The sequence below is a fragment of the Diorhabda carinulata genome, chromosome 6 (genome assembly GCF_026250575.1).
Source record: "Diorhabda carinulata isolate Delta chromosome 6, icDioCari1.1, whole genome shotgun sequence".
NCBI lineage: Eukaryota > Metazoa > Arthropoda > Insecta > Coleoptera > Chrysomelidae > Diorhabda > Diorhabda carinulata.
Window position 1 is genome coordinate 26448152 of NC_079465.1, and position 24668 is coordinate 26472819.

A 24668-nucleotide genomic window follows, 5' to 3' on the forward strand; every position below is an offset into this window, starting at 1 on the left:
CAAAATCGCTAGAATTTTTTTAAACTATGACGTCATTATAATTTTCTTGGTAATATTTTTTAACAAATAATGTTTTATTGTAGATCTTTAATCACTAATTTGATAGTTGCTATTATAATTTGATACAGCGTTAAAATAATTTTATAAATTTAAACTTGATATTCCAATAAAATTTCTTGTGGATTATTTTCCTATAATTAAACAAGTCTAGTCTAAGAAATTAAGTTAAAAATAAACATATATTCGACTAAAAATTCATGAAGTACATAGTAATGTTTTGTTACCACAAATCACTTATTTTATATACGTATAATTTGTGTTTATAGCGGTAAATACAAAGAGAAAACTAGATCAAGCCAAATACTATCAAGCTGGAGGGCAAAAAACAAAGTGAGGAAGAAGAAGTGAGGTTATTAAGTTGTTTACAGGGTACTCGTTTATTTTAAATTTGTATGTTGATTTTGCGGTTTTCTATTTTTGCCTCGTATTACTAAAAGCAAGTAAAACCTAAAACATTATTTTAAATATTATTTGTTCGATCATTCTCAACTTGAATTCTATTATACAAGGCGTTTTCATAACGTTTAATAACTGATATTAGAATTTTTTGTTTATAGGCTATAGAATATTTTTTGTTATAGAGCAATTCTCTAATATCATGGATTTATCTAAAATAAGTGATATAAAGATATCAACATTTATAAATCCACATTTGTTTTGGATAATTATTCAGAATGAAGAAAATGCAATAAATTTTTCTAGCTTAAATAAAGAAATGAAAGAATGTGTAACTATAACAAATGATTTTGATAGTACTTCAAACTATTTTAAAAAAGGAGAGGTAAATATATTCAGTTGGTTAAGTTACTGTATTCAATTATGTTAAAATGAACTTCTAGATTGTTGCCGCTCAAATCAATAACAAATTATATAGGGCCATTATTGAAGACATAATACCTAAAAATTCCTGGAAAATTACATATATTTTATGGTTAGTTGATCTAGGAACTATGAAAGAAGCGAATTATGTTTTTAATCTTCCAACAAATCTAAGAAAAACACCCCATTTTGCCTTACAGGCCAGTTTAAACAATGTTAAATATGTGAATCAAGTGAGTAAACATTTGTTTTTATACGTAGTGATTTAGGCTAATGGTTCCTTATTTAAATAACAGAATTTTTAAACAAATTTCAAATAAGTATTTTAGTACAATATTTTTGCTCTGCGGGGGAGCAATTCCTATATCAGGGCCAACTCCAACAAACCTTCGTCCAATAAAAAATTTCCTTTATCCTACCTAAAAATTTTCACAATATTTTTAAAACCATTAATTTTTGCTTTACTCTCTCCTTCATTTTCACAAATTAAGTAGATAAAGTGTGGTCAAGCAATGTTGATAACATTGCCCTTTTATAATTTGTGATTACTATACAGGGTATTCAGAAACTGTTTTGTCATTAGCAAGCTAAAGATACTAGATTTTATGTACACCTTTAAGTTCTTCTCAAGGCAGCATTGAAAGTAGGAGGGGCTACTGGTACATTATTTGCTCCAATTTTACAGAAACTTTTTATGCAATATAATATAATACCAATAAATAAAACAGATGTCATATATCACTGCAAGTGTAAAATGTACTGGGTGGGCAACTAATAACGGCCGTCAGTCATATCTCAGGAATTGATTATATTACAGCTTCTTAGAAAAAATTTTTATCAGAGGTGGCCCGAGAAACATGTGGAAATTATTTTCAGAATTTGAGATCCACTACTAAAAGGCGTATTTGAAAATATAGAATTAAAAAAGCAATTTTTTTAAAATTCGCCCAATTAAGTAGCACTTTATATACGATATACGGATTGCTCCACAAATTCTGAGCATTTTCCATTTCACAACTTTTGGTCTATCTCTTCAAATAATATTTGGGGGAGAGTGGGAACCTTGTTATGAAAAAATGCTTGTCCGGTTCTGCTTAGCCGATTGTTATAAACTTGATGTTGTTTTGAAGAGTTGTTGTCAATACAAAATATATAAATTCTAAGTAATTTAAAAAGCAACGTGAGTACTAGAAGGAGTGGAAAAGTTTATATTGTCAGCAATCAAGGAACTGAATTTTTGTTGAATATTTTTGAGGAGACTTGTGAGTTGTTCAATATCAACCCATTAAATTCCACTGCACACCATCACGAAACCTTGGGTGCTTTGGAAAATTTGCATAAACATTTAACAGCCATCTTCAAATACAAATTCCACCCTATGAAAGGAAAAAATGTGTAGGATTTGTTGAAGAATTTGATTATCGTATATAAAGTACCACTTAATTGGACTGGTACAAAGTTTTGAGTTGGGTCATCCTCAAAAAGTACCAACTCTCTAAGAAACTTTTGGATGAAAGTTATATGAACATAAAATAACATCTAGCATCTGTAGGTTGTGTTTGAACTTTTATTTGAAAGAACCGTGCTATTCATGGTTTATTTTGTAGATTTTAGAATATAACTCTTATGGTGAACTTGTTAAAATTAACAAGGGTGTATTGAATCCGACACCTAGCTCTCGACAAGAAGCCATGAATTTCCTTTCGACTGGTCATAATTTCAAATTCAGTTTGGAAAAAGAGGAAGATGGAATTCTATTCGGAGATATTCTTTTCAAAAATAAGGAAAACGAACAGATTTCTCTTAGAGATTGCTTATATAATACTGGAGCTATTGTTAAAGAACCAATTGAAGGTATATTTGATTATTAAGTGACTTATTATTAATAATTATAAATTTATTTAGTGATTTATTGAGCTGCAGTTGTAAATATCGATTTGCTTTATCAGGTGTTACAGATTTTATAAACAACTACAAAGAAAGGAATCTCACTGTTATTTCTAAAATATGTCAAAACGAACCGCAACTTTTTGAAAATAAAATAAATGAGAGTGTTGCGACAACTTGTAAAACTATCGTATCTAAAATTCTTGAAGAATTTCAATGTAGCGACACATTAACCTATGTCGATAAAGTAAGTACACTATAAAGTGAAAAATGCTCTAATAATCTATTTTCATATACATTTTTCTTTCGTTTATTACATCAAATTTTGTTTAATTCGAATTTTGTAACAATTTATTTTCAATTTTGTTTCATTTGTTTATAATTTTTTCAAACTGATTTAAAAATATTTCAAATCTCTAAATTTTCAGGAAACTGAGCCTTTGTGCAGCATCAGTGATTCAAAAAATTTAAACACTTCATTAGATCATCCCTTGCCGGATAATAAATCCCCTAGTGTAAAAAAATTGAGGATATTTCAAGTGATAGAGAAATTGAGGGATCAAAAAAACGTTTCAAAATTGAATCAGAGTTCCACTTCTGATGCCACTGCAGATACAATTGAAGATCGATCCAAAAATAAGAATGCCATTGAATCTGCTTCTAATTACACTGAGAATAAAACTGTTGATCAATTAACAGACAAAGATGTCGCCCAATCTACTTCAAAGATGAATGAATTGATGAAGAAGATGAGAAAAAATCGAAGAGCTTCAAAGTTGAATCAAACCTTCACTTCTGATACCACTGAAAATGAAATTAATGATAAATCAATAGAAATCAAATCTGCTTCAAATAGAAATCAATTGTGTGGAAAAGAAAAGGATATCGAAAAAGGGAAATGGAAATATGGTAAGTGTTGATTTTTCTCAGTTAATCTTTTCAAAATCCTTTTATTTTTACTTAAGGAATAATTTTTTTAAGAATTAGACTTAGTGATGGAAGGAAAAATAATTCTTGGACCAGCAGGTTCTGAACGAACTTTAGCTAACAAAAGAAGTAAGTATATAAATTTTTAATGGAAATTATTGTTTAATAGTTTTAATTTTTAGGTAAACATAAAAAGAATCCAAGTTCCCCAAAAATAAAAATAAATAAAAATTATATTGGTACGAACAAGTCTCCTAAAAAAATGGTTTGCTCAGATAATAATTCAAAAATAATCGAACTATCTTCAAAGGAAGAATTGAAACTAGAATATGTCCAAAGTAATTCTTCAGAAGCAGAAGCTTCTATTAATGAAAAAAATAAGAGAATGAAGGAACAACGCTCAGAAGATTCTTCGAATAGTACCAGATGCTCTGAAAGGAAATTTCATGAAATTAAAGAGATTACAATATCTCCTATTACTCCTAAAAGGTTTTCAAGATTACTGTCGAAGAAACAAATAACTGGTTTCAAAAGTAATTCATCAGATAAAGGATCTTTTAGTGAAAAGAATATGGATCCTACACCAATGGTTACTGAAATGAAGAAACAAAGCTCAGATGATTCTCCAAGTAGTAGAAGATCCTCTGAGGAGACATTTAACGAAGTTAAAAGGGCTACATCTCCTTTTTGTTCTGAAAGTAATTCATCACATGAAAGTTCTTTGGGCAGTGAAGAGAATGTGGATTGTAGTCTAAAGGTTACTAGAACGAAGGAACAAAGCTCTGATGACTCTTTTAGCAATAAAGGATGTTCTGAGAGAAAATTTAATGAAGTTGAAGGGGCTACAGCACCTCCTATCCATCCAGAAAGTTCTCCAAAAGTACTTGAACAACGGTCAAAGAAACTAACAATAGGTGTCAAAAGCAATTCTCCAAATGAAAGTTCTTTTAGTGAACAAAAAGTGGATCCTACCCCAAAGGTAACTAGAATGAAGGAACAAAGTTCAGACGACTCTTCGAATAGTATAAAATGGTCTGAAAGGAAATTTAATGAAGTTAATAATGCCACAACATCTTTTATTCACCTAGAAACTTCTCCAAAAGTAATTGATAAACCATCAAAGGAAACATTAACAAGTTTCGGTAGTCATTCTTCTTCTGATGAAGGTTATTTACAAGAACAGAATGTGAATCCTTATATTGACTCTTTTAATGGACAAAAATACCCTAATAAATGCAATAAGGATGTAACATCTTTAATTCATTCAGAAAGTATTTCAAAAACAGTTGAACAATCAGAAGAATTGAATCTAACAGATGCCGATTGTAGTTCTTCAAAGGAAGAGGCTTCTTTAACTGATGTCAAATGTAATTCATCAAAGGAAAATGGTTCTTTAACAGATTGTAATATGCCAAGTTCAGATTGTCAACATCTCCAGCCAGTTCAACCTTTAAAAATAAAACCGCATTGTAACTGTACACAATGCACTATTTGGACTAAGGAAGAGGATATTTCTCTAGAAAATATGGATACTACCTCAAAGGTAGCCAAAATAAAGGGAACCAGAACTTATTTATTATTTAAAGAAAATGAAACAGGTGATTCTGTTTTGAACATCAATTCCGTTGATTATGCTTCCATGAATAAGGTTGACAAGCAGTCTACACAAAAAGTTTTGGTACACAGGTGAGTAAACAATGGCTTTTATCATTATTTTTCATCAAAATATGTTTATTTTTAGCGAACTAATGATAAATCCAGTTCATCAAATCCCCAAACTCACTTTTCATAGTGACATCCACATCAGTTTATACGATCTTCAATACAGACAAGCGAGACGTATTCAGATTTACACCTGGTCCGCTATCTTACGTAACCAACATGTGTTCATGATACACGGACCTAGAACTGGTAAATCTATGGCTTACATGCCTTGTATGTTGACCTTCATTTTGGAAAAGCATGACAGATACGCTACTCTGCTGAAAGTCTCTGGAGGTCCTATAGTTATTATATTGTGTAGAAACACGGATAAATGCGAACAATTGTCGGATTTGGCAAAATTATTGATGCAGAACAAAAAATGTAATATTTCTTTAGTGACTTATCCACTGGGACATGTTAATACTGTAAGTTACATTTAATTTGATTTATTATTAACTTTAAGTGTCTACGTATCCCATCTTTGTATTGGGAATTATCTCTAAAAACAATAATTGTAGACTAGCAGATCCAGAAATAGTAAAGAAATTGAAATAATAAGTACAGCTACATTGAAGTAGATAAAAAGTGGTACCAAGATAACCCGGAACCAGTAGTAAACACACAAGTAGTTACCATAATATGGGACGCACACGTACAGACAGACAGAAAGATACTAGCAAAACAGACTTGATAATAAAAGATAAAAGAAAACAAAGCCTATAGTTAGATGTAGAGATCTATCTATCTATTGGACTACAATATAATGCAAAAAGGAGGAGTTACTTAAGTATAAGGACATTCAGATCGAAATATACAAGATGTGGAATCTAAAAACGAAAGTAATACCTACAGGAACAACTGGGCTAATATCCAATGTCACTTCCAACTTCGTCCAAATGCAGAAAGCAGTGATACTGAGTAGGGCACTATGTGCACAATGTCCACTTGGGGTTACAAGACCAAAGAAACGGATATAACAGTCTTAACCTTCTCCAGTGCTTTTATTATATTATCAGTGCTTTTTAACAGTTGAAATGCTATGGCCCCATACGGAATTCTCAATTATGCACTGGAAAAGAATTATTTTCATTTTAAAAAGAATTTTTCTGGGTGTACATTCTTTGTTTCCTTCCAGCTACTAAGAAAGTGGCTAGTTTCTAAAAAACAATACATTCAAATTAATTCAGGAGGATCCATAACAAAGCCAAATGCAGAAGGAAGTGATACTGAGTAGGGCACTATGTGCACAGTGTGCACTTGGGGTTACAACTAACTATCTGTGTTTACACAAATCATTTATATACCTAAATAAAATTAAACAAAGTTCCAGAACAAAAAGAAACAAAAAAAATAAATAGACTTTCCCTAGAAATTATTTAGAAGAAATACTGTAAATAAAACGCCTGCTACTAACAAAATTCTTAAAAATAAATATCAACTATCAAGCCATTTATAAAAAATATGAAAATAGTTGGTGGTTAAAATGTCCTCAACGTATCTGAGAACAAAACAGCAGAACTTCAGTTTTATCTGCATCCAGCTTTAGATTATGCCCAGTGAAATATTCAAGGATGCTAAGATCTTTATTTAGGTGTGTAGCTAATGCTTCTGGATCAAAGTAGTGCAGGACCTGAGAGTCATTAGCATGTGATTGAACGTGGGCCAACTATTGAACCCTGTGGTACACAGCAGCCTCAGATGAACTGTCTGCCTTCGTCCTTTGAAGTAGTACCTAAAAAAATTACAAGATATTTCAGCTTTGCACAAGGAAGATCATGATCCAACACATAAACGCATTGAAGTAATCCAAGGAGACAGATATTTAACAGTTGAAGTGCTACGGAATCATGACTGATGCATGAGAAGATTATTTTTATGTAAAAAAAAGAGTTCATCTGGGTGTACACCGTTCGCTGTCTTCCAGTTTCTAAAAAAGATTATCTAGTTACAAATTAATTCAGGAGGATCCATAACAAAGTGAAACTTTTAAACACGTTGACTGCCAATTACGAAATAACTCATATTTTATCGCACCAAGAAATTTTTTTTCAAATATCACAACTAAGAAATAAATTTTTTTTAAAATCCTACAAGCTTCTTCCTTTTACTTAAACATCTCTTAAGCCCATTAGTACCTCGAGGGCAGGAGTTAACAAGGAGGCTGGAGGGTTGCTTACTGGAACTGTCAGTTTTTGGATTTATTTAATTCTTCCACGTTTTGATTTCTTCCTCAGGTTTCTAATAGACAATTTGACTATTCCATGTAGTATCTTTCTCATTAGCACATGCATAATTATTTTTTTTTGTTTAAAAGCAACTAAAAACGTTTTTATTTTATTTTAGAGCCACACAGATATGTTAATAACAACTCCAGACATCTTAATTGACTTGCTGAGGAACAATTCCATAAATTTCAAAAAGTTGTGCCACTTGGTTATCGAAGATGGTGATACTCTTCTAACGAAATACAAAGAAGCAATGGATGTTATATTTGAATTGTGTCAATCGATGTTGAGGAACCGATTATTTTCGAAATCTTTACAATTGGTGGTGTGCTCTGAGCATTGGACTTCTCATATGAAACACCTGATAAAAAAACTGTATCAAGTACCGCTGATCTGTATTGGAAATCCTTTGGAAGCGGCTTTTTACGGACAAGTGGAGATATCCATGAAATTTAAGGATACAGCTCTTAAGGAACAAGAATTAGAAAGTGAGTTGATTTACTAATCTTGATAATCAGATATTAAGCTGTTGTATTTTAGATATATTGAAAGAGGATCACAGAATTTACAGAACCATAGTAATTTGCGAGGAACATGAAATGGATGAAATTGTTAAAATGCTAGGTTTTAGAGGAATTGATTATATAGCAGTACCTTCATCTTTGGGTGCCGAAGATATATTGCATTTGGAAGTTGTTTGGAAAGGTGCCAAAGGGGGATCGTATTCAGGTATATCATAATTTTATTTATAAATGAAATTTTTTGTATGAATTTTTGTTTTTTAGTATTGATCTGCAGCGATTTCGTTTTAAATACTTTTTTAAATATAACTTGTGCAGAAGTTTTGATCCATTACTCTCTACCAAGCACTTGGACGAAATTCATTAAACGTTTTATTTGTTTACTTGAAAACTGCAAGAGTCCTTTGGTCACCAAATCGGTAAGTTAAACTGAATATTTAACTACATGTGAAATTTTAATGAAAAAATAATTTTTTGTAAGGAGTTTGCAACTAAACAACTAAATTGACACAGTTTCAATTATTATTATTATTTTATAGTCCGTTCATTCTTATAATAAAGTGAATAAGCAGATTATACAAATAGTAAATTAACCTTTATAATCACCAGTTTTATTTTTTCCATTTCTCCATCAGGGGCATCAAGAACAATTCCATATGTTTTCAGATTGTCTTGGTTTGATATTAGTTAGGGTCCGTTCATACTGGTGGGGAGGCATCAATAACATTTGTAATTATGCACAATTTCAATTAATACATCCGTTTTAAGTTTGTCTTAGATTTATATTAATTTATAATCCGTTCATACTTATAATGAAGTGAGTAGGTAGGTTATACAAATGTTAAATTATTCCACCAGTTTCATTTTCTTCACATCCCCATCAGGGACATCAAGAATATTTCCATATGTTTTCATATTATCTTGGTTTGACATTAGTTTATAGTCCGTTCATACTTTTAGTGAAGTAACTAATCGATTATACAAATATTAAATTATCTTTTATTTCTCGTTTCATTTTGTTCATTTCACCATCGAAAACATAATCATATTCGGTCCAATTTCATCTAATACAAGTTTTCAACTTGTATAGACATGATACAAATCTACAGTTAAACTCATATTTATTTTCCCATTTTGTTTTACGATTTGCATTGTTTTTTAGGTTAAATATTTTGCGAAAACTATAATAATGTATGATGGGATTCGTAATGAACCTCTAAAGAAGTTTCTGAACTACGTGGCGTCTACGGACTTGAAGAAACATATACCATTAACATTGCAAAAATATTCAGAGGTATGTTGGTTGCAAACTACAGAAGTTTAAGTATTTTAGAGACAATTGTTTCTATGAATATTTTTTCTTTTCAGAATTTAAAAAAAGCAGAGGAAGAAGAAAAATTAAAAGAAGACATTTGCTTGTGTGCGAACCTGAAACTTTTTGGATATTGTAAAAAAATTGAATGTCCCCAAAGGCACATTCTTAATTCTGATTCGGACGTTTCTCAACATTTTCCAAAATCCGGCAAAATAAAATTCAAAATTGTTAATATCATCGACGTTTCCGTCTTTACTATAAAGGTTTGGTACTTTCCACTTTCTATAATTTAATCTGTCTCCAGCGTGTGCTACTTTTACAGTAGACAGTAAAACAGTTCTAGAATATTCCATGGCTGCTTAGTCATATACAAAAAGGCAAAATCACAAAGGAAAGAATAATAACCTAACATACATACATACATTTATTTTAGATATAGTCCGTTCATACATATAGAAGTGAATAATTCTGATTTTAGTTACTTCAACATGTCGATAACGACAATAAAATCTACGAGTACGACGAAACTTCGAATATTACCGAAGATTTGAGTACTTCCCTTAAATTGGGAAAGAAGAAAGTATCTGATCCCGTTTTGGGTAAACGTTACGCTTTTCACAACATCGATGAACAAGATCCGAATTACTATAGATGCGAAGTTTTGAATATCGATAAGGAAAATGTTAAAATCAATTTGTTGGATAAAGGGACCGTTATAAACAGTACAGTGACTAGACTGTTCTACTTACCAAAGGAATTTGATATTCATGTCAAACCGAGACAAAGTAAGTTAATATATTATTGCTTATTATTATTTTTTTTTTTTTCGGAAATTTAAATAAAGCGAATAGTAGTGAAAATTAGAAGGAGGTAGAAGCAGGAAGGAATATATAGAGAAAATGACGCAAGAAACAACCATTGTCAATTAAATTAAAGAAATGAATCGCAGTGGATGTATAAGTAAAAATTAAATGACCTTGAATATAATGGAGTAGATAAAAAAGGAAAATGGAAAATCAAGATATCGATGGATTTACTATATGTAAAGAAAGTAACTCCTAAGGACAGAAAAATAGGTGGAAGATAATATTGACTCCAAAAAGGCGTTAGGATAACACAGAAAGGTTTTTCTATAACTTTGACAGATGGTTTTTATATTGTCAGTATATAAAATAAAGTATTCATCAAGTGGTATATGTCAAGCTGAGTATGAAACACCTAAATGATTTTGTAAAATGAAAAAAATTTGTGAGAAAATCGCTCAAAAAAATGGATGTAAAAGGATACCAAGTCACTGTTTGACGTCTAAAAAGGCATAAGGATAACACAAGAAGGTTTTGAGAAGTATAGGACTTTTCGATAACTCGAACAAACGATTTTATTAGTTATAACTGTTCGTCATAAATATATATGCTTTGTTAGTATGTGACAATGATAATGAACATATGAAAAAAGTTACAAAAAATTCCCATCTAATAATATATGGTGAAACCAAACTAGAAGCATTTGTTACAAAATGACTTCTATCTATTCTTTCGAGACTTTCTCGACATAAAAACGTTTGTGTATTAGTTAAAGTAGAAACACTCTGTATTTTGCTTGATGTTAAAATTGGAAAGTCAAGAATTCAGTGTTTAGAATTATTTGTATGAACCGTATACTCAAATGTATCTTTTTGAAATATATTTATATTAAGTTACTGGGTTCGATTATACAATATAAGTTGTTGCTTTTTTTATAAATCATGTTATGTTTAATGTATTTTCATTTTTTTAGCTATTGATTGTTACCTAGCAAACTGTATACCTCCATACAGGGACGAAAACTACTCGGCTAAATCATTCTTCAACGTCAAAGTGATGTTAGAGAGTAAAGACTATAAAAACATCATTTTCACCGGAGACATTCGTTTACAACTCAATAATACTTTATGGTTAAAAGATGTATATGAAGAAATTGTTCTTTCGGATGTTATAATACCAAGATTTCAATTATCTCGTGAAATAATAATACAGAAACTAGTCGAAAGTAAATCCAATCAATTAGATAGTTTGTATAAATTGTGCGCCGAATTTGGAATAGATCTTCCTAAATACGATACGCCGATCGTTAAAGTTCCCGTTAAGAAACGAAATGTTGAAAAAAATTGGGCTTATTTGGATACTGAACGAATAAACGAAGTCACTTTTACCAGCGCTTTTTCCCCGGACGAAATCTACGTGAAGTTGAACAAATTCAACAATTTGTAAGTATTTTTTTCGATTATTTATCGTTATTATTAATTTATTTACAATTTTAGGCTAAATAATTTGCAAAAAGAAATCCAACGGAGCATCGAAATGCCAAACTATCCAAAAATTCGAGAAGTTACAATAGGCGATGTCTACCTAGCGAAAGATCCGAACGGTAACGAATATTGTCGAGTTTTAGCTCTTAAAATACAAGACGATCAAGTTTTATGTTTCTACGTCGATTTCGGCGACGAAGCGGTAATAAAAATTGAAAATTTAAAACACATCCAAGACGTTTACATAACGAAATTACCTTTCCAATGTATAGCATGTCGTTTGTACGGTATACGACCGATATATAACGCTTGGGATGAAAACGTTACCAACATGTTGTATAACTACGCCCACGAACCCAATACTGACATATTCAGAACTTTATATTTGAAAGTTTGTCGAAGGGAAACGTCATCTATTATAACGCCTACTAAATATTCGGTGTTATTAAAAGACGGTCTAGATGAAAAGAAAACGTTAATCAATCAGATATTGATCGAATGCGGAACTGTTGTGGCGAATCCCGACGAGATTTTGGAAGATTTCGAAATTCCCGCACCACAACAAGGTCCACCTGAATTGGACGAACACCTTGAGGAAGCTGCTTATATTTGTAGAAAAACAGAAGAATTGGATCGATTCTTTGAAGCGAACGGTAAATATAAATCAATTATATCTACCTTACATTAGATTGGAGAATATTTCGAAGTTCTCTCGTATAATAACTCAATTAAAATGTAGCCTTACTGCAGTCTAGTCTACAGTGCTTAATAGTAGCTATCAAGTAGTCTTGTCAAAATCATAACGCCACCTATTAGAAGGTAGTCGAACAAAGAAACTTTGTACAAATAATAACTTCATCTATTCAACAGTAGCCAAACAATAGTGCAAACAAATACAACTCATAACGCCATCTAATCAACACTAGCTGGACAAACCCATACTGCAATTTAATACAACTAATAGCGCCACCTATTACAAGGTAATTATAATACCCTGCAATCGAGTTCAACCGATAACGTCATCTATTGTCAATAAAACGTTTTCGTTTTTCCATCATATCTAATTATACTAGAGAAAATTTTCATGATTCGTCGTATTAAAATGAATTTGGAACGAAGCGACATTGCAGTTGAGTAAAAACGATAACGGCATCTATTAGGTGGTAACGAAAGAAACAATGTAGTCTAGTATAATTAATAATGCCATCTAACTGGTAGTGCCACCTCTTGTATGGTTGTCAAACAAAAGAACGTTACAGTGAAATACAAACTTAACGCCATCTATTAAGCGATGGTTATAATAATCTGCACTGCAACCGGTAACGTCCCCTATTGACATTTTAACTTGCTCGTTTTTCTATCATTATATCCATATTAATTAATTATAATAGAAAAATTCTCTGGAATCCTCGTATTAAAAGCATTTGACACGAACCGACATTGGAGTCGAGTAAAAAAAATAACGGCACTTATTGAGCGGTAACCAAACGAAACAATGTAATTTAGTACAAATGATAACGCCATCTATTTAACAATAGCCAAACAACCCGATATTGAAATCGAATACAACTGATAGTGACATTACACGGTAGTTGAGCAAAAGGACGTTGCAGTCAAATACAAAATACGACGCCACCTATTAGACGGTGGCTATAATCTAGTCGAGTTCAACCGATAACGTCACCTATTGTCAATTATTGTTTTTCCATCGAAGTTACATTTTAGTCGAGGAAAAACGATAACGGCACCTATTACACGGGAGCCATATGACTACTAACAATAACGCTACCTATTTGATGGTAGCGATCTAACACATTGCATTTATGGTAACAAGGTTGTTTAGTTGTTTAATATAACTTTGTTTAATATAACTTACTCGTTTTATCAATATTAAATGCTACTGAAAAATATTCCTAAATTTCCTCGAATCACAACTCAATTAAAGCGATATTGCGAATAACGCCATCCATTAGACGGTAGTGAAATAAAGGAATGTCATAATATAGTATTAACGATAACACCACCTATTATATGGTAGCCAAACAAAGCAATGGGTAGTAGAGTATTTACAATAACTATACTTATTTAATACTTATACTTATAAATAAAATATATAAAATACGTAGTATTGAGGTTAGATCAACCGTTCTTCTTTGCTTTTTGTAACCTGGTTTTTGTCTACATGATTAAGCAGCTATTCAATTAAGTTTTCTGATTTTTTAATCTAAGAGTATGTTTAAAACAAATTGATGCCTGAATATGAATGATTTCAGAGGTTTTTCGCCAGATTTTGGTTCAATTTGCACAAATTACAAACCAAACGCACTAAAGAAGTCAAACTGAAATAGATTTGGATGAAGGGTTGATTACTAATTCCCAAGTATGACTGTATACTGGAAATTCATTATCAATATTTATATAAAATGTTTCTATTTGAGGTTTTCGATGTATAGTACAATTGTTTTTCTTAATTTTTTTCATATAGCTGGTGGTTTTGATTCCACTACTGATCAATCAGGAAACAAGAAAGGAGATAACAATTCAGATGATTTGGAACTGTTCACTTTTGGAGATCCTATTGATTTTTTGATAAATGTAAGTATCACTTTAATGATTCACCTAAATTTATTGTTATATAAATTTATTAACCTCAAAAAAGCAAATTTTGTTGATGTTAAGTTTGCTAAAGTAACTAGAATTATTTTTTTCCATCCATTCATATTTCTTGTTCTACTTATAAACAAAAAACAAATTTTTAAACCTAATTTCGTTTTATTCGTGTAGATATAGATAGTTTTCTTCGGGAATCAAATAATCATTCTGATGCTTTCACAATCTTTTCACGCTACTTTTATAGAACAAGGACTTTCTCATTGCATGAATACTTCCACTGTAGCATTTTTTCAGGTCTAAAAACACTAGTAATCACTAGGGATCAGATTTGGAGAATATGTGACATGGATCATTGTTATATAAAGTTTTTTTGCCCGCATTAGCAACAATTTCTTTGTCATTCATTTCTCTATCCTTATAATAAGGTACAGCAAGCGTCAATATTAATTGCCTTTCCCTTTTCTACATAGTTAATATATAATATACAGGATGTATCTCAAACTACAGAGGCCATAATTTTATCAGCTGATTTTGTTTGCTTCAGACGGTTTTCCATGGATTCAGCCAACCCACATGACTATTATTTTATGTAATAAGTGTAGTGGGAAATCCAGATTTCATTCATAGACATATATCGACTTGATAATTAATTTTGTTTTGTTCAAATAGCTCCAAACAGCGCTATAAATGATGCATTCTTTCTTATTTTTGTTCCATTAGAAGACAACGCAACATCTATTTGTAAAGAAGGTTTTTCATGCTCAAATGATCATGTACAACTGTCTACTATATCTCTAAATTTCACTAAACGGTATTCAATCATGATTTTCCGTTTTTTTCTATGTTTTCTGGTGTAACTCTATTTAAAATCATACAGGGTAAACCATGCTTGTACGGTCAAGTTCAAATTTCTTATACCAGTTAAAGATGGTTTATCTTCTTTGAGAAGTTATTTTATTATTTTTCGAGCCAAATCTGCCTCTACGATTTTTTTTATTAAAAAAACATGGTTTTAATTATTTTTGACTGTTGATATTTTAAGGGGAGTGCTTTGTACTGATGTTCATTAGTTGATGTACTTTTATAGCTTGTAACTGGTAACGAAACATCCCCAACTGACCGAATAAGGGAATTACCTTCTATAACAGCAGCTCCTAGTACAGATTACTGTACCCCAGATGTTTATTGGTCTCAGACTGAATCTACAGTTAAATTGAGTATTAGATTGGCTGATATTAAAGATTACAAACTTACTTTAACTAAAGGCAGGATGTTTGATTTTAAGTGAGTGTTTATTGTTAATGGTAATTTCAATTTATTAATCCATGTTTTTTTCTGTACAGGACGATTTACAAAGATAAAACTTATTGTTTAAAGTTGATTTTATACCGACTGATAGAAACCATACAACACACTTCATTAGGACCTGAAATAAGGGTTGTTATGACTAAATCGACGACTACGAATTGGCCAAGATTAATTTTATCCAAACAGAAAGCTAGAAATATCCATTACGACGCAAATAAATTGTCAATAGAAGAAAACGAAGGAAATAAGATTTTACAGCTCCCGAAAGAATTTAGTGACTGTTTTGATGAGCTTAACGAAGAAGATCCAATGTATACTGTTTATTCGGATTTAGATAGTGATTTAGATGAAGAACTTGAGAATGATTCAGATTAGAAGTGACTTGTTCTGATAATCATTTTTATAAAATGTTTATTTATGCCGTTTATTTTGACAAGAGACTGTTAATTTTTTTGTAGATAGGCTTTAAAACATGAAAATTTTTGTAAAAATAAAGTTATCCTGTAAAAATTTCATGCTTTAAGTAGCTCTGAAGATTGTAGAAAAAATATTTTATATCAATTTCTCAGTGGGGTTACTTAAAAACTTGCAGTTTTAAGTTATACAGACAAGATGAAAATGTATTAAATTACACAATAGACATCAATACGAACAAAAATTACACTTGCTACATTCTAAAAAAATAAAATTAATACTGAAAGTTACTGAAACGTTTTCACTGCAATACCCTAACAACAATTTTTCAATTTTTAATTTTATATATTTATATTGTTTTATTTGTATAGGATGTTTATTTTTAGGCATGATTTCCCGGGGACTTTGTATTCATTTATTTAATAAAAGATTTGTTATACAATGTGTATCACGTTATTTCTAGCGCTTTGAGGGAGGAAATTTCGCAACTCTTTAAGAAGCAATAAAACCGGAAATAATTTGGTCTACATACAAATAAATTCACAAACCTTAAGACAGAAGCATTTGCTTACCCCACGGGGGCATGGGCATCAACTGATTTTGACAATTTGTTAGATTGCTGATAATTTTTTTATGAAGCTCCCGTTTTTCTTTTTATTAAATCCACTGTGAAAACTAAAAGTTTCATAACGAGAAAATAACAACACGTTCGAAAAAAACATATTTTTAATAAAGATCTAAAGTTAAAAAAAGAAATTCATCAAAATACAAACAAGTTTCTCTTGTTTACATGTAAAAAAATGCTATTTTTCTTTGTATTTCACACTTTACGCCGTCAATTTTTTAAAAAATGTAACATTTATGCATAAATATATTTATAGTCATTACACGGGCATAGTATTTCCAATAAAATGTTTATATAAGTTATTCATAATGGATTTTCTTTGATAAATAACTTCCCTCCTACAAAACAGGGAAAAAATACTTGGACATTCATATTTAACATTTTCTTCACATGATGCTCCCTTCGTTTCATCGTTATCAGAAAATTTAAATACACTTTCCGAGTTCACTAAAAAAATCAGGAAAAGACTGTTGTGGTATCTCTTTGCACGTTTTGTTTTTACTCCAACAAGTAATATATTTTAAGAAAACTTATTAATTTACCACCAAATTGTGTGTATCTGTAAAAGTTTATTATATAATTAAATGATATACTTACAACAATAAAACCCCATAAATAAACACGTTCTATGTACAGAATTAATATAGTATTCACTATTTTTAACAAACGCTTTTATATCGAAATGAGCAACGGAACGGTTCGGTAAATATGGCCAATGTGAGAGATTTTCAAAATATTCCGTGGAGTATTTCCAGTGCTCATAGTTGCCACTTTCATCTAATATACTGAAATCTGTACTGTAAATTTTAATTACTCATTAATAATCATTAAAAACCTACTATATATTCGATTAAATTAAATTATATGTTGATAACTTACATTGTAGGGTTCAGATACTTCATATTACTAAAATCGGCAACAAATTCCCATGGTTTATTAGGATGTACTTTTGGTAGGAATATATACGCTTTATATTCATAAGTTTGCTTTCGAAATAACAAATATATTATAAATAAACTTATAATTAAACCTATCGCTCTGTATTTTTTTATTTGCAATTTGGACATTTTCTATTTACTTTATCACACTACGGTAACTAAATACACTATAAATTCATATGAAAATGTTTCTTTCAATACTCTATAATTATACTAACAAATTATATTCAAATCCCGGTTGAAATTATTGCCTGGTTAAAATACAATGATATAAACAAATCGGAAACTGTTTATCTAATGAAAATAGGATGCAAAGATAAACAAACTTTCAGATTGTATAAAATGGACAGTTAAATATATACATGTACATCAGTTACACGTACATCTTTTAAAAAATAAGTATTGAGTAAATCAGAGTAGAGTATCATCAAAATAAAAAGTTATATTTAAGATGATTCGTTGTCATAGAAACAGGGATCCTCAAATGTATAGTCTGTGATATGCATATCTCCAACATTTAATCTTTATGAGAGTTATCTGTCGACATGAGTTTTTGTTGATAAATATAGATATTCACTCATTCGTAAAGGCTAGTACAATCGAGTTTCCTGTCATCTGTCCAAGATTGGTTTCGACCAATGAGGGTTACGGCGTTTAAATTTGCCACTGATATACAACTCCAAAAATGCCGATATGGGATTGGAGATTTTAACGCCTGCTTATTTACTGAATAAATAATAATTATTGTGATGAATAGGTTACTTCTTTAGGTAACGTCTAATCGTCAGAAGATAGAGAAAGAGCATCAGTATACCACTCACTGTCTCCTTCTAATCGCCAATAAAATCAAAACATGTTATTTTTATTCTTTGTCCTTACTACTATTCGAAACTTCGACGTCATGCCGATCCAATCAGAATAGAGTAGAGAGATATATAGAGGGGTACACCAATGTTCTTTCTCTCCCTATCATCAGTTCGGATCCACTTGAACAAGCTAGTAAACTCCGCTTTTTGTATCTTTAATATAAACTTTATGGTAATAACAAATTTGGACAGTTTAGAATATCACCTACCTGTGTACCGAAATCTGAAGGAAATGATGTGGGAATTCAAAAATTGATGACGAATAACATTGACAGTAATGACACATTTTTATTACTCTAGCGTCTCGATTGGTAGGTGGCAGAAATAAATTTGTGTTGCCAAGGTTTGCATACAAGTTGATCTTCTTTTTGGTATGTTCTGTGGTTATACTTCACGATCTTAGTTGCTGGTAATGTAAATTTTCTAATAAAAGTGCAAATATGGAGTCTAAAAAATTGAATCTTATTGTATTTGATTTAGGTGAATATAATTTCAGATCACTTTTTTAGGTTATCAAATATTTTTTATTATACAATAATTGATTTTAGATTATACCCTGTGGCCTTTTTGGGTAGATACCCATGTAACACCACCTTTCCAAAAAAAGTGAGTAGTTTCATCAATCTCATGTAATTATTTTCATCATGAAAAATTATTATATTGTCTGCTTAGAAATAGAATGTTTATTGCTATTGTGATTATTTATATAATGCCATTTCTAGGAGTAACTTCCTTTTTACAGTGCCAGTGGTCACATTGTGGATAGGAACAATACAAAGATAGAATGTTATCCGGAAGTTCCAGAAGTTTTAAACGAATTACATAACGAGGGTTATACATTGGCAGTAGCTTCCAGAACTTCAGAAATAAAAGGTGCAAAACAACTAATACAACTTTTTGGATGGGATAAATATTTTAAGTACTTGGAAATATTTCCTGGTCAAAAAACAAAACATTTCAACAAGTATGTATTAAATGCTATATTTGTTTTTCAATTAAATTTCATCATTTTTTCAGCATCAAGAGTCAGTCTGGAGTTCAATATAACGAAATGATATTTTTTGATGATGAATCGCGTAATATTGTTGATGTTGGTGGTATAGGAGTTACATCAATACTCGTAACAGATGGTGTTAATAGAAAAATTGTAGAAGAAGGAATAAGACGATTTGCAAGGAAAAAATAATAATGTACAAGTTACTTTAATTTGAATAAATATAATTGTTATTTTCTTCTTATTTATTAAAACAGTTTTTAAACACTAAATGGTGCTTTGAATTTATTTTTACATTAAAACTTACTAGATTTATCACTAAATTATTCACAAACATTTGATGCACTAATTTATTTGAATACACCGTTTGATCAATTATTTGCCGACGCTACGGTAGCTAGAGCCTTATTTAAATAGTATTATCATATTCCAGAATGTTTGGTTACTAGAAGTCTTGCTGCAAACCATTAAGAGGCCTCATAAATTGTCCCTATAAAAACGATGACAATATAATGTAAACTGGTTAGGGACAAAAACAATACAAAGGGAGTAGCCGCTATGTAAAAAACTGATTTATAAATATGCCTTCAAGGAAATACCAGAATTGGATTTCAAAACATGCTTAAAAATTTCCTAAGTACAAAAAAATCACCAAAATATATATAAACGGACTGGCGCGAGAAAACACAAGGCTGCTACATATTTTAAAGCAAATCTTGGTTTATGTCGAGTTTTTCACAAACAGCTTGTTACAGAAATAGAAGTTAAGTTTTATTAAAATTTAATTTTTTTACGATTTTATTGACGCCTGAAAAACAGGCTTGAAAATCACAAAAGACATATGTGAAAACACAATGTTGCTACATCCTGGTTATGTCAAGTTTATCACAAACAACACAAAAAAGTTGTTACAGAAACTCAAGTGAACAAAAATTGTATCAAGGTTCAAACAGTTGGTTTTATTGAATTGTAATTATTTGAGGGGGTATAATGAAAAGACTTGTACGTTGGATTTTATATATTTTATTAAACTACTTTGTTTTCTTTCTCGATATTTTTATCTATAACTTTGAAATGTCCTAAGCTTTGTTTTATCCATTCAATCCACATATCATCTACTAGTTTACTTAAAGTAACTTCTTGGAAAACATCACTTCTGCCCACCTCAACAAAGCCCATATCATTAAACATTTTTATACTGATATCATTTTGGTAAGAAATTTTTACAATGTACTGTTTTACTCCCAAGTAATCAATTCCATACATGAACATGAGCAATGTAGCTTCCCAACCACATTTTCTTTTTCTGGCCCATTCTTCTGCGATCATTATTTCCGCTTCTGCACAGATCCTATCGTCTGCATTTGCAAAAAATAAATTTGTATCGCCAATCATAGAATCTAAAATAAAGTTTTAGTTACTGGATATTTCAAACATTTTTACTAATCACTTCACCAATTTCATTTTGGGTTTCTTCATATTTAGCTTTATCCAGAATTATAAAAGTCAATTCTAAAAAAGAAAAAAATTAATGATTTTTTAAATTTTTGTTTGAAAAATAGAGATCCAACTATTTTCATCCCTAAGCCAAGATTTTTGCATTTCGTATTCTTCCTCCAGCGTCAGGGGTTCTGAAGCAGTTAGCTGCTGTAAGGATTCTGATTTCATCCATTCATGATACCTAAAATTTCGTAAATCAAAACTTTTGCTCACTTACGACTTCATTATTTACTTTAAAACGTGCTCTTTCTTATATGGTACTAAAATAACTCGTTGGCACTGAATTATTGTATATTTGTTTATAAGCATTATAACACAATTTGGATTTAATTATACTTATTTTAGTTTGATAAACTTTCTCTTCTTCTCTACAAAATTTCTATGTGAACGTTGTTTGTATGTCATAATCAGCCATTTGTATACATAGAAACAGAATAATTATAACATCATAAGTAACTCCATTGTTTATTAAAAAAAGTAGAAGAGAAAGTCATAATATATTATAGCATTTTAAAACTCTTATTATTATTAAATTTAAGCAAAATGGGACGACGTTCTATTAATACCACTAAAAGTGGTAAATATATGAACCCAACAGATCAAGCAAGTAAGTATATTTATTGTATTTTCGCATAATTTTTCAACTCTAATCCATTTTAGGAAAAGAAGCTAGAAAACAAGAATTAAAGAAAAACAAGAAACAGAGGCAGATGGTTAGAGCAGCAGTTTTAAAAGGAAAAGACCCCCAGCAAATATTAGAAGAAATGGAAAAAATCGACCAGATGGGTTAGTATATTAATGAAACTTGATTATTATCATATACTATTAGATAAATGCTTTCAGAATTTAACGTTAATCAGCCGTCTCCATTGAATGAGAAAGTTCTGAAAGACAAGAGGAAAAAACTTAGAGATACTTTAGAAAGAGTTCTTAGTATGTATGTAAGTATTAAATAAACTTAATTAACTAACTATTTTATGTAAAAAGCCCAAAAGGTAAACCCTATTATACTTGAGTACTACAAGTGGTGCCTACCATGTGGAGATATCTAGATATTGATCTCGAACTTCTGTAGGTTGTGTTATTTGGGAAAGACGTGTCTTGGTAGCTGATTCCATAGTATTGCACTTCTCCAAAGAAAGGAGTCCCTATAATTTGATGTTCTGAGCGTCTGAGGCGAACTAAAAATCAAGGTTAGGACAGAGACCTTTCTTCTACATTTTAAGATGTCCAATTTGAGGCCTCTTTTATATGATAGGGAAAAGTTTGCATAGCTGACTTGTTAGTTTTACTGTGCATTTCTTCATTACGATTGGTGGTATTCTATTAGGACCAGTGGCTTTATTGATGTCCAAGCCTTTGAGAAGTTTCACCACATCTCAGTCTCGAAATTCTATTTCTAGCTGTGAAGAATCAGCTCCAGGCTGGATGGTAGGTTTCTCCACAAATCAAGAGTTGAATTTGAAGCAAACATGCCACCCAACAAGTCCGCTTTCTGTTTTTTGGTCACTGGTCTTATCCAGTTGATTATCAATTTGGAATTATTTTTAGTATAAAGATGATCAAGAAAAATGGTCAGATTTGAAGAGAAAACAAAATGAATATGAACAAAAGAGGAATCAATTAGTAACTTTCTATGAATCCGTTAAAAGTGCTCAACAAGTAACTGTAGACGAGATTCCTTTACCTCAATTGCCACAACAGCAGCCTGCAATAGCAAATATTCCTGCTCAAATTCCCCTACCCACAGCAGAAAGGAAACAGGAGCATACTATATATTCTATAGCAACAGCCCTCAAGTTACAAGCATTAGTAAGTATTGATGTTTTTGTATAAGAATTGAACTCAATATTTGATTTTTTTAAAGGGCCAACCTGTTAGAGAACCACCAGGTTGTCCCCCTGGACCACCCCCTGACATAAATGAAGAGGGAGAAGTTGAGGAATTCGGAGCTAAATTAACTGAAGAAATAAAAGATTCAGACATAGAAGGTGTTGAAATAGATGAACCATCGACAGTAAAACCAACATCATTACAACAAAAAATGGTTGCCCTTTCTGGTCAAAATGTTGATGATTTTATGAAAGAAATGGAAACTGTACAGAAAAAAATTGAGTTACAAAGAACCGAAGATAGGACAAAGTTAACAGTGCATATTGAACCTTTAGTACCACCAGGTGAATCCTTAACAAACTGTTTTATTATCAATATTATTAATAATTGCAAAACTTATAGGTACAGAAATACCCGTTATTCCTTCTCAAGCTCCTACTGCCCCACCACCACATCTGTTTCCTGGTAATATCAGATTACCTCCTGGTCCACCTCCTGGAAGACCACTAATGCCTCCAGGACCACCACCAGGTTTACCACCTCGTTTACCAATAAGGCTGCCACAAGTTGCTCCAAGAATTATTAGATTACCTGGACCACCACAAATTATGCAACCGAATGTTTTATCAGCAGCGCCTCAACTCATTAATAGGTAAGTTTTATAAGCACCACTTGAACCTCTCAGGAGATTGAAGGAGGAAGTGTAAAATAAAAGGGCACAAATAACATTCAGTTTGAAAAAGAACCAATATCCATCAGTCATTATCAATAATGTAAAAGTACCAGAACACATTCAGTTCGCTATCTTAGAATACACCTGGATTCAAAGCTAAACTGGAAAGAGTACATAGTCAAAAAGAGGAAACAAATTGATTTACGTTTCAAAGAATTAATTTGGAGATTAGGAAAAACATACAAATTAACTATGGACAAAAAGATCTTAATTTATAAGAATGTGATAAAACCAATATGGATTTAGGGCATAGAACTTTGGGATTGTGCCAGTAAATCATATATCACTATCCTCCAGAGGTCTCAATCCAAAATACTTCGTGCAATGGTTAACACACTTTGGTACAAAGATCTTGGCATACAGACATCACAGAAAAAATCCAGAAGCATTGTAGCTAACATCACGATCAACTAGAGGATGCACTAATACAACCATTATTAGTACCCCAAAGAGAAAGACTATCTTATATATCTTAAATGAAAAAAATTGAAGAACTTGGAAATACTGAGTTCTATGCCAGCAAATTAGCTTATATATAATTTTTTATTATCAAAATAAATATTTGTAAAATACTAATTAATTGGACTAGATTCTGACGTGTCTCCTGTTTCAGATCCGATTCCAATAAACATGGTACAACAATTTCAGCCAAACCACAAATTAGGAACCTTAGCGCTGACGTCACTAGATTCGTTCCTTCGGCATTAAGAGTTAAAAGAGAGGATAAGAAGCCATCCAAGAATCCCAGTATTCTTGCTAGAGAAATGAAACAAAAAGAATTCAATATGCACCAGAACGCTTTAGCTGGACATACAAAAGACGATGCTTACAAACAATTTATGCAAGAGATGGAGAATTTATTGTAATTATCTCATATTCTGAGAGTGTATTATGAAATATATACATAAAATTTACTGATACTTAATATATTTGCAACTTTTGTACAGTGAAAAAATTTGAATTAATGGCGAGACACTATTAAAAATTAATTTTTTACAAAAGAAATGGTAAGTCCTTATGCAATAAACAAATTCTCACAAAGTATGAATTATTCCTCGCTTTTGGTACATGTGAATGACTAATCAATAGTTGATTGTGG

General features: G+C 31.0%; 5 protein-coding genes across 5 annotated transcripts; 3 read left to right on the forward strand and 2 right to left on the reverse strand.

Moving 5' to 3' along the window:
- Window positions 1-370: 370 nt before the first annotated feature.
- On the forward strand, window positions 371-16522 carry LOC130895329 (putative ATP-dependent RNA helicase TDRD12). The gene is made up of 20 exons (XM_057802559.1): window positions 371-404; window positions 763-841; window positions 900-1112; window positions 2487-2733; window positions 2829-3013; window positions 3195-3675; window positions 3748-3822; window positions 3876-5379; window positions 5435-5822; window positions 7741-8110; window positions 8163-8351; window positions 8408-8562; window positions 9306-9437; window positions 9512-9721; window positions 9937-10243; window positions 11235-11703; window positions 11758-12398; window positions 14231-14340; window positions 15446-15642; window positions 15702-16522. The coding sequence occupies exons 2-20, from the start codon at window positions 776-778 to the stop codon at window positions 16039-16041; spliced, it is 6279 nt and encodes a 2092-aa protein (XP_057658542.1). The 5' UTR covers window positions 371-404; window positions 763-775; the 3' UTR covers window positions 16042-16522.
- Window positions 16523-16788: 266 nt separating this feature from the next.
- Window positions 16789-18131, reverse strand: LOC130895330 (uncharacterized). The gene is made up of 3 exons (XM_057802560.1): window positions 17585-18131; window positions 17303-17502; window positions 16789-17152 (listed from the first exon to the last, which is right to left on the reverse strand). Exons 1-3 carry the CDS (start codon window positions 17770-17772, stop codon window positions 16965-16967), a joined length of 576 nt encoding a protein of 191 aa, XP_057658543.1. The 5' UTR covers window positions 17773-18131; the 3' UTR covers window positions 16789-16964.
- A 687-nt stretch (window positions 18132-18818) lies between these two features.
- Window positions 18819-19775, forward strand: LOC130895134 (magnesium-dependent phosphatase 1-like). Its single transcript, XM_057802295.1, has 4 exons — window positions 18819-18989; window positions 19058-19115; window positions 19252-19473; window positions 19527-19775. The coding sequence occupies exons 1-4, from the start codon at window positions 18950-18952 to the stop codon at window positions 19693-19695; spliced, it is 489 nt and encodes a 162-aa protein (XP_057658278.1). The 5' UTR covers window positions 18819-18949; the 3' UTR covers window positions 19696-19775.
- Window positions 19776-20515: 740 nt separating this feature from the next.
- On the reverse strand, window positions 20516-21368 carry LOC130895153 (N-acetyltransferase 9-like protein). The gene is made up of 4 exons (XM_057802323.1): window positions 21236-21368; window positions 21075-21184; window positions 20959-21015; window positions 20516-20903 (listed from the first exon to the last, which is right to left on the reverse strand). Exons 1-4 carry the CDS (start codon window positions 21310-21312, stop codon window positions 20530-20532), a joined length of 618 nt encoding a protein of 205 aa, XP_057658306.1. The 5' UTR covers window positions 21313-21368; the 3' UTR covers window positions 20516-20529.
- A 101-nt stretch (window positions 21369-21469) lies between these two features.
- Window positions 21470-24483, forward strand: LOC130894694 (WW domain-binding protein 11). The gene is made up of 7 exons (XM_057801630.1): window positions 21470-21610; window positions 21664-21789; window positions 21847-21944; window positions 22555-22815; window positions 22871-23180; window positions 23239-23488; window positions 24183-24483. The coding sequence occupies exons 1-7, from the start codon at window positions 21547-21549 to the stop codon at window positions 24433-24435; spliced, it is 1362 nt and encodes a 453-aa protein (XP_057657613.1). The 5' UTR covers window positions 21470-21546; the 3' UTR covers window positions 24436-24483.
- The last annotated feature ends 185 nt before the right edge of the window (window positions 24484-24668 follow it).

Coding starts and splice junctions, on each gene's coding strand:
- LOC130895153 (XM_057802323.1), bottom strand. CDS start 21,312: ATGCTTATAAACAAATATACAATAATTCAGTGCCAACGAGTTATTTTA. Junction 21,185..21,235: donor AAGAAAGAGCACGTTTTAAA/GTAAATAATGAA, acceptor ACGAAATTTTAG/GTATCATGAATGGATGAAAT. Junction 20,904..20,958: donor AGAAACCCAAAATGAAATTG/GTGAAGTGATTA, acceptor ACTTTATTTTAG/ATTCTATGATTGGCGATACA.
- LOC130895134 (XM_057802295.1), top strand. CDS start 18,950: ATGGAGTCTAAAAAATTGAATCTTATTGTATTTGATTTAG. Junction 19,116..19,251: donor ACACCACCTTTCCAAAAAAA/GTGAGTAGTTTC, acceptor TCCTTTTTACAG/TGCCAGTGGTCACATTGTGG. Junction 19,474..19,526: donor AAAACAAAACATTTCAACAA/GTATGTATTAAA, acceptor TCATTTTTTCAG/CATCAAGAGTCAGTCTGGAG.
- LOC130894694 (XM_057801630.1), top strand. CDS start 21,547: ATGGGACGACGTTCTATTAATACCACTAAAAGTGGTAAATATATGAAC. Junction 21,611..21,663: donor GAACCCAACAGATCAAGCAA/GTAAGTATATTT, acceptor AATCCATTTTAG/GAAAAGAAGCTAGAAAACAA. Junction 21,790..21,846: donor GGAAAAAATCGACCAGATGG/GTTAGTATATTA, acceptor AAATGCTTTCAG/AATTTAACGTTAATCAGCCG.
- LOC130895329 (XM_057802559.1), top strand. CDS start 776: ATGAAAGAATGTGTAACTATAACAAATGATTTTGATAGTACTTCAAAC. Junction 2,734..2,828: donor TGTTAAAGAACCAATTGAAG/GTATATTTGATT, acceptor TTGCTTTATCAG/GTGTTACAGATTTTATAAAC. Junction 3,014..3,194: donor CATTAACCTATGTCGATAAA/GTAAGTACACTA, acceptor CTAAATTTTCAG/GAAACTGAGCCTTTGTGCAG.
- LOC130895330 (XM_057802560.1), bottom strand. CDS start 17,772: ATGTCCAAATTGCAAATAAAAAAATACAGAGCGATAGGTTTAATTATA. Junction 17,503..17,584: donor AAGTATCTGAACCCTACAAT/GTAAGTTATCAA, acceptor TAAAATTTACAG/TACAGATTTCAGTATATTAG. Junction 17,153..17,302: donor ATTTATGGGGTTTTATTGTT/GTAAGTATATCA, acceptor TGATTTTTTTAG/TGAACTCGGAAAGTGTATTT.